The 9,319-nt window shown below is 32.4% G+C and overlaps 1 protein-coding gene across 1 annotated transcript; it reads right to left on the bottom strand.

Annotated features, from left to right (window-relative positions):
• On the bottom strand, positions 4,106-5,097 carry LOC109704891 (photosystem I reaction center subunit psaK, chloroplastic-like). The gene is made up of 3 exons (XM_020225686.1): positions 4,872-5,097; positions 4,683-4,766; positions 4,106-4,507 (listed from the first exon to the last, which is right to left on the bottom strand). The coding sequence occupies exons 1-3, from the start codon at positions 4,953-4,955 to the stop codon at positions 4,277-4,279; spliced, it is 399 nt and encodes a 132-aa protein (XP_020081275.1). The 5' UTR covers positions 4,956-5,097; the 3' UTR covers positions 4,106-4,276.

The raw sequence follows: 9,319 nt of genomic DNA, 5'->3' as shown, positions 1-9,319 counted from the left end.
GTTAATAGGGTTTAACAAAACCCACCATCTTTTGTCTTGTTCCCTTCACCCACACTAGAATATTGGATGTGTTGTGCATAGTTAGATATATATCATCTATTGCACTAAAAAATAAACCCCTTCAAATTTGGAAAATGTTGCAACTTAAGTATATATATATATTAATCATAAACTACAATGTCCCAGGGGGTTGAGCATCCATGTTGTGTAATTTGTCACAACTTTTACACAAATGTTGTACACGCATTGTTCCTTTTAAAGTACTAAGCTTCGTCAAATTTTCGGTTTCGATTATTATTTATCTTAGTTTCTAATTCATATACGCTTTAAAATAGCACCGATACGTGGGTTTCGATCACATCTTTTTCAAACAAATTTTTTTTTTTAATTAGAACTTTGATATAGTAAAGGGTGCTTCAATTTATGTGGTAGTGTGGTACTCCACATTATCAAAATGTTAGTTATATTTAGGTTTGACTAAAATGAACGGTGAGGGCCCTCCAGGGCATTAGGTTGTTGTCATAGTACTTTAAGAAAAAGCATAATTTTGAATTTGGATATACGGAATTTGTTAATAAATTCAAATTTTGAATACAAATTCGTCCTAGCGCATCAATTAGATGGCTCTATGCTTTGTACTTATCTATGATTTAAAAACTGTACCACTACATTTAGTTTATCATATATAGATGTCTTTGTTCAGACGACCCTTAACGAACTCGCACTACATTTTTTTTCCTTTTTTATTTGAAGGGAAAAAAAAAAAGAAGCTAGTTTTAGACATTTTTATTAAAAATATATCACAAATTTAGATTTGTACGAGAATTTTAATAATGTAAACCCCTCTAATTTCAACTCTTAGAAGTAAATAGCAATCGACCGCCTCTAGAGCAAGTGGCAAAGGGTTTGATGGTTGGTATTCGAGGTCCCAAGTTCAAATCCTAGTTGATTCACATTTTCAACTAAGTTTATTTCTAAACAAAATAAACGAAGGGTGTAGCGTGCTATTATATTTCTCAAAAAAATAATAATAATAATAATTTTTTCAAAAAGCCAATGGTTAAATTGTATAGATTTAAAATGACTCCTTAATCTTTTTTTTAAAAAAAGTTTAATTTGCGCATCCTCTACTCACTAATTGTTTGTTCTAGTCTCTTCAGTTAGCTATTTTAAAAATTTTGTTAAAATCAAACACTTACGAGAGATGGCACGTGACCTCCCTTTCTTTACTAAAGCAACTCTTGATTACGTGCGTTTCTTGTGCACGTTTCTTTTGATTCAAAAAATTTTCAAAATTACCAACAAAAAGAGCTAAATCAAATTTATAAAAGTCCAAGGGTTATCAAAATTACTCATAAGTCGTTTTCGATGATAGAGATTCCAAATCGACAATCCAGATCGTTAAACATTATCTAGAGCATTTAAAATTTCTAAAAATCAAATTTCATAATTTTTTGACATCATTTACCATACGATCAAAAAGTCACAAAATTGATAATTTTTAATGGCTGGTATAAAATATTTGCTAGTTTAACGGTGTAAAAGAATTGAAATAGATTGAATTTTTGATAGAAAATTATATTCACTATCCAGATAAAAGATCAATAACTCCGATCTTAAATTGAAATATCCGATTATTCATTCTCAGAACGTCGTTTGATTTTGACTGTTCAGACTTTATTATGATTTCGAAAAATTATGAAATTTATTTTTTTAAAAATTTTAAATACTTTAGATCATATTTAACAAAGTGGATCGTCGATTCGAAAACTTCATCATCGAAAACAACTTATGAGTATAGTAGGTCTACTCTGGGGTGTCTATAATTTTATCCAAAACCAGTAATTATCTCTCACCTCAAAAAGGCCCAAACGTTATATGGGCCTCTTTCTACTGGGCCGTATAGCGGCCCATTAATTACCCGACCCATTCTCCGCTATAAAACAAAAAGATGCGGAAACCCTAATCCCTCTTTTCATATATCGCCGCCCCCAATTTCACCTCCTCCATCAGCTTCTTCGTCTCCCCTCTCTCGATCCCATTTCCCTCTCCATATTACGTTTCTCTCGATTTCGATTGTTTTTTTATCCATTTCGATCAAATCGATGCAGAGGCCTCGATTCGTGGAGCGTGATGATGAGCTAAATGTCGCCCCAGGCTTACGATCCCTTCTACGATCAATGGTGATCGACATTTCTATCTGACTCCTTTTCACAAATTTTAGTGTTTAATTTCATTTTGTTTTCCCTCGATTTTCCGATAAGCTCTCGTCTTTTTTGTGATTTTCATCATACGATTTGATGAATCTTCGTTTGTATTTTTGGGGAACTTTTGTGCGATCGGTGATGAAATTGCAGAGAATTGCTGATCCATAAATGTGATTATTTCTTCTAAATTATCACCATCTTTCGGCTGAGATTGCACAAATTAATTTGTATTAATTCCCCTTATTAAATTTTCTTCTTTTTTTCCCCTAAACTTTTTTGGGATTATTGCACCTTATTTATTGAATGACGAAAATGCCATTAGGTATCTGATGCTTAGCCTAGTAATAGTGTGGCTGGGTATCTCGTAATTATGGCGGATATTGAAGGGTATAACAGGAATTGCGACACTGGTCGCTCTTGTTCTATGAGCTTCTTGTTACTTACTCCCTGTTTACATCTCAATTTTTTTTAAAGTTTATTTTAAGGCTAAAATGCACCAAATCCTCGTATAAATAACTGATTTTGAACCTTGTCTCGGTTTTTTTTTTTTTAAATCTCTATTTTGCTCTTTTGAATTTATATAATTGTAGCACTTGCTCAAAAACTATGATTATTTATATAAAATACCTGGTATGATCAAGTAACTTACCCAGATATTCATTTTACCTTTTAGAAATGATAAGAATGTATAAATTTTTTTTATTTTTTTCAAATAAGATAATTTTATAAATAGTTTTCTACTAATTTCTTTTTTTTTTTGTAATTTTGAAATAAAATGAGTATATCACTAGTTGTTCGTATATACATTGCGGTGTAGTACTAGTGCGCTATTAGGAGCACAGAGACCTTCGTGTTTTCAACGCTGAAACTTTGAATTGACTATAGGCTTATGTGGACTTGATCTAACGTGTTTAAATTTCATAGAAAATTAATTTTGTAATTTTTTTGATATAATTTATTTATTGAACAAAAGAGGTTAAAATTAATAATTTTTAATAGTTGATGTATGCTGTTTATAACTTTGGCGTTGTAGAAGTATTTAAATCGGATGAAATTCTAATAGAAAATTTTTTATTAAATCTACAACAGATTAATATTTATAATAAAAAATTTTAGTACTATATAATTTTTTGTGAGATTTTTATTGTTAGTCATTTATTTTTAATTCTTTCGATTATTAAGTAAATGTTATTGAAAAATTAAAAATTTTATTTTTTAGATAGTTCAAATACTATGGATAAAGTTCAACGGGACTAATAAATCGATTTAAAAGTTTAATTATCGAAAATAGTTTAGGTGCACAAAGACCTCTGTATTTTGAATAGCATGCAAGTCCTACTTCTACTATCTATAATAAATGTGATTTGGTGTACTATCGATTTATTTTTTATGATAGAATTTACAAATCGACGATCGTTGGTTCTGATCTAAACTATTTAAATTATTTAAAAATTAAATTTTATACTCTTTCGATGTCACTAATATAATGCTTAAAGGGTTACAAAATTTGTAATTTTAATAGTTAATATGATGCCTTTACTCGAAAGTGTCCAAATTAGTTAAAATTTTTATTAGGAAATATTTTAATTATTTAAAATTAGATCTAGAGTCTAGATTAAATGTATATTGTATTATTATTTTTTTAAAAGATATTTATTTTTAGTCATACATTTTATGTACAGTTTCATAGAGATGATAATAATGTAGAAAAGTAGAAAATTAGATTTTTTTTTTTATATATCGAGAATTCTATCATAAAAAATAAATCGATAATTAAGCCCGTCAAAATTTTAATTTTATTATTTAATTTTGTTTGAAATAATCAACGATATTTTTAACTTTAAAATTTAAGAAGCTAAAGTAGTGCTGTTAATTTAGGTTAGATAGTAGTAGATCACTACTATGGAACTTTCTCCCTCTACATTCTTAAAATTTGAAAGGATAATTGCAAATCTCTTTAGTAGAGAAAAGTAAACCAAACCACCATGTACAACCCTTAACAACAATATAGCAGAAAAAGGCATAAATAAACACACTGGAGCATCAGAAGAACCCAATTCGTTGTTAATTTATGGTATTATGCCCAGGTTCTTGAGGCCCAACACAATTCCGACCCCCATGATGTGGCCCACGGTGCCGCAGGCCAATGTGTCGGCCAGGGTGAACCCCGCCGGGTCGCCCGTCTGCAGCCCGGAGTCGCGCACCTCGAGCTTCAGCCCGGCCGTCGCCTTCCGGTTGGCCGACGGCGCCAGGCCGAACCGCCCGGCGAACAGCATCAAGCTCGTGGTGGTTATCATTATCTGTCAACCAGTAATTCTCGATATTTACGAAAGACACGTAAATAAATTTTCTTTATGTAAAACCGTTACGAAACGATCACTCATGCTCAATGTGCATATAAGGTAGAGAATCATCTCTTTATTATTAATAATTTTGTATTTTGATTGCGTATCAAAAAAAGCTTGAAGTAGTTACAAGGTTGGTCGGAGAACCGATGAAGCCGCAGCGAGCCCCCAAGGCTCCTCTCCCCCTCCGCCTCACCGCGGGCAACATCACCACCTGCAGATAATTTTTTTAAAAAAAAATTATACAAAAAATGAAATATATATATAATTTATTACTAACTGATCATTCCATATTTACGATAATGATTCGGTAACTTGCCATGGACGGAGCTTGGCTCTTGAGGCCGCAGAATTGCGGCACGGAGCTCACGACCGCCGCGGAGGAGGCGAGCTTGCAAGCCATGGCGTCTCTTCTTCTTTCTTCTTCTTTCTCCTCTGCTGCTGCTTCTTCCTCCTCTTTGTTTTTTCTATGTATGGTGATAGCAAGAGTGCATGTGTAGGGAAAAAGAGAGACTTTAAAAGCTTGCTAGAGTAAGATTGTAGAATCTAAGCCACATATTAACATATATGGCATGAGGTCTTTGAGGGTGCCCGTGGATAACATTTTAGATCCTTCGTGCCGACGTGGCAGAACCTGGTTAGCTTGTGCCAGTTGGATAAGATTTGGTTGTGAAGCTTTGGGGCTTAGGAGAAATTTTTTCTCTTTTTTTTTTAAAAAAAAAAAGAAAAAAGACTATAGATTAGTAGAAAAGTACACTCACTCACTATAATGCTTGTAGTAATAGTAGATACAGATTTTTTGAGCCTTACGTGCATGCGTAAACTTCTTCTGTTCTGCAGTTCTCCCGCCTCAATTTCAAACTAGAAATTCTTCTAAATTTAGCTCATGTTTTACCAACTAGAATGTCGGTGGTTTGTTATTTTATTTGACTGTATATGAAAAGAGATAAAAGAAGAGATCACAAGCCCATCTAGAGCCCATGGGTTAAAAATAGGGACTCGGCTCAAGGCCCAACTTGGGCCCAACCCATAGTTTTCTCTTATTACTTAAAAAGTAGGGATAAGTGTTTATATATCCCTCATATGTTTGAAAATATCCGATTTATCTCTACTTTTTTTTTTTTTCTAAAGTATCTCAGTTGTTAAGTTAATTTGGGTTAAACGTGAGTTAAATATCTACCACAGTTAAAAAAAAAAATTAAAATGCCAATTTTGTTCTTAACTTAAGGGTAAATAAGAAATGTTGGTGACGATAAAGAGGTATATTTGAAAAGACCAAAAGTCAAAATACTTTTTGTGCCCCTGACTTTAAGAGCAAATAAGAAAAGTCGGTGTGGTGGAAGAGTATATTTGAAATGGCAAAATAGTAATTTTATACAGATAACAGGGTTAATTAACAGATTTTAACTCTAGAAATATATTTGAAATATGTTAGAACGTAAAAAGAATATTTTTAATATTAAGCTTCTAAGATGGATAAATCAGAAGGTCAGAAATTTTTTAGGGGTATATAAGTAATTGCCCCTAAAAAGTAACACCCGAGAATTTAGAATAATTATTGAACTTAAAGTGCACAACTTCACTGAAACAAGAAGAGAAATAAAGTTGGTTATATTGAAGCTTAATTCTAAAATGTGATGGTTAAACTCACCTGCTTTAAAAAAAATAAATAAATAAGTGTTTTGGAGCTTCCTTCCACGAGTAAGATAAGAAAATATCTCATTTCCGGTCCAATAGATTTGGGACCAAAATTACTGTGTATTTTTATTTAGAATGTTAATAGAGACATCGGCTAAAATGCTGGATTTTTATTTTTTATAGTTCACCCAAAAAAAAAAAAAAAAAAAAAAAATTGTCCACCACTTCATACATATATATTTTTTTTTTTAGAGATAGGTAGCACGTTACCCGCTTCGTTTATTTTATTTAGAAATAAACTTAGCTGGAAATGTGAATCAACTAAGATTCGAATTTGGGTCTCGGGTACCAACCAGCAAGCCCTTTGCCACTTGCTCTAAGGACGGTCGGTACTTCATCCATATTTATTGCTTTTATGTTTTGGGTAGGATCTGAGCCATTTCACAAGCTCATTCGTGTTGCCGTAAATTCAGCAATGGAGCGGGGTTAAGATCAAGTTACCATGTGACATGGAATTAATGTAGCCCCAGCTCCAGCATCCTTGTTCATTTTGTTACTCATTATTTGGCTTTATTATCTCCTCAACATAGATCTCTAAGATTAATTAAGGAATATTTGTTATGTGAGTTTATATGTTTAGGAATTAAAAGAAGAGAACATTATGTGCTCGACATTCAGATAGTACTGTAGAGGACAGTTTGTTCTTTTCTCACGGATACTATGCTTTATTAATTTTCCATGTCTCCGCATTTATTTCAGGCCCCCACCGTTTGCATTACCTTCTTTAACATCTACTCTATTTTTTTCTTTTGACATGTCACAATCTCCTCGCAATCTTTCTATTCCTCTCTCAAAACACCTGATGGTTAGTATTCGAGATCTCAAATTCAAATCTAAGTTGATTCATATTTTCAACTAAGTATCTTTCACAAAAAAAAAAATATAGAGTAACTTTTCTAGAACAAAAAATGTCATCTACAGTATAAGTATAAGTATAATGAACTTACAGGCCAATATTTACATGGGCGCACATTTCGTACAAATTTAGATGTATTCTGTTGCAGATGAATAAACCATGAGATCACCGGTGCAATATTATAAAGATGCTATATTTACACGGTAGAATCAATAATCGCCACATAAACCTAAACTCCAATAAATACATTTGTCCTTGTAAAGAGTATCTTACTGGTTGCAGTATCGAATTCTGTGCCTAATTTTTTTAAATTTAAGACGTTGACTATCAAACTTTGAGCCGACATACAAGGTACGCTACGTTGGATCGTAAGTGGGGCATTTCTTATATATCGAGCAGAAACACGAACATGCACGGATACCCACGGATGCTGGTCTTATGAACAGCTGATATATTTGTTGTAAAAACTGAAAAGTTTTAATCACCACGGCCGTCGCCGCCGCCGCCGCCGCAGCAGCAGCCGACGTAGCAAACTGAGCACGCACTCCGAGGCGCGTCGGAGTTGGATAAACCGTGGACTAAAAGGCAAGCCAGCGTCGTCCGTTTTGAGCGTCCCTATGCATGCGTTGACCATCGTCGCGTCCCCCCCAATCCAACGGCAAAGGAATTGATTAATACTTGAGAGCGCAAACAAAGATTACACCAACGGGACAAAAATTTTAGGGGCATAGTCTCTAAGCCCGTTTGGATTGGGAATAAGGATTTGGAGTGGGAATAAGGAATGGAATAACCCTTATCCCTTTCTTTATATTCAAACGCTAATTTTTTTATCCAAAAATAATAATTTTCAGATACCTGAAATAAGCTGTTATAATTATTTCCACCAACACCTTTATTTTTTATATATAACTATTCACTACTTTTCTTATTCCATATTATCTATCCAAACGCTATTTTTTTTTATCCCCGTGCAACAATCCAATTTTTTCATCCAAACATTATTTTTTTTATCCCCATATTTGTACCTATCCCTATAATAACTAGTTCTTCCTTATATCCGAACCAAACGGTGCATAAAACTAATTAGTTCCGGGACTATGCAAATCGGCGCCACGTGGCCAATCCGACGGGTGCCTTTTTCAATTGCTTTTTCTTTCTCTCTCTCTAAAAATACAGGGTTTTTTTTCTTTCCATCCATGACCGTCGGATTGGCCACGTCGCACCGATCCGCATAATCCTCAAACTAATTAGTTTGAAAACTATGCCCATAAAATTTTTGTCCACATCTAAAATTTGTTAATTGATATATAAAATTTTAAGTTTGAAGTATAGTTATTTTATATTTTTAATTAAACTTATTTTTTGAAAAAATAAATAATGAAGCAAAAAATAATACAATGATCTTATAAGAGTGCACGTTTATCACACCGGTCGTCTCTAGCGTATGTTGCCAAAAGCTTGATGGTTGGTGAATAAAGTTTTAAATTCGAAACCTAATTATTTTATATTTTTAATTAAATTTATTTTTTAAAAAAAACTAAGCGGATTGCATTCAATGTTTATCTTGTTCAACCTAGGAGCTAGGCTCCTAGCTTCTAAGTTGAAAACTTAATTGCTTTACAATTCTAGCTAAATTTATTCTAAAAAAAAATCAAGCAGATCGCATGCATTGTTTATCTTGTTCAATACTTTTAAAATTTATTAAAAGTTTTTGTAACAGTTAGGTGAAAAAGACAACTAAATGTATAATAAAATATATACATTTGGTTTTTAAATTATAAGCTAGAGGTTAAGGTCATATTTTTGGATTAAGACTCATCATTTCGCAGGATTTATGAAATATGATAAACCATCTCATAATTAAAATAGCTATCATATCAAATTATAAGGATTTTTAAGAAATAAAAATTAAAGTTTTGACTTCCAATCATACATAAATACTTTTCATACTGAATAAATTATTATTAAATATCTTATTTCGATATCCAAACAGGACATTAACAGGATCCATGTGTTTAAATATATGTATAAATTAATAAAAAAATATATATTATATATAAATCAACATATCAATTATGTCTAAGACGGTTGCCTAAAAATATGATTATTGGTGTCCCAGATTTTAAGTCTGAAGACTCTAGTAGCAAAATTAGAAACAACTCCAACAATATAAACTCTCACTGTGTGCAAGACTCACATGGTCTCTTCTTCTG

This window comes from Ananas comosus, linkage group 1 (genome assembly GCF_001540865.1).
Source record: "Ananas comosus cultivar F153 linkage group 1, ASM154086v1, whole genome shotgun sequence".
In the NCBI taxonomy this organism is placed as follows: Eukaryota; Viridiplantae; Streptophyta; class Magnoliopsida; order Poales; family Bromeliaceae; genus Ananas; species Ananas comosus.
This window is presented reverse-complemented; position numbering and strand designations above follow the sequence as displayed.

What these genes read in the sequence shown, in the direction of transcription:
- LOC109704891 (XM_020225686.1), bottom strand. Translation starts at nt 4,955, where the DNA reads ATGGCTTGCAAGCTCGCCTCCTCCGCGGCGGTCGTGAGCTCCGTGCCG. An exon ending in AGAGCCAAGCTCCGTCCATG is followed by an intron (nt 4,767 to 4,871) that starts GCAAGTTACCGA and finishes AATTATCTGCAG; the next exon opens with GTGGTGATGTTGCCCGCGGT. An exon ending in TCGGTTCTCCGACCAACCTT is followed by an intron (nt 4,508 to 4,682) that starts GTAACTACTTCA and finishes ACTGGTTGACAG; the next exon opens with ATAATGATAACCACCACGAG.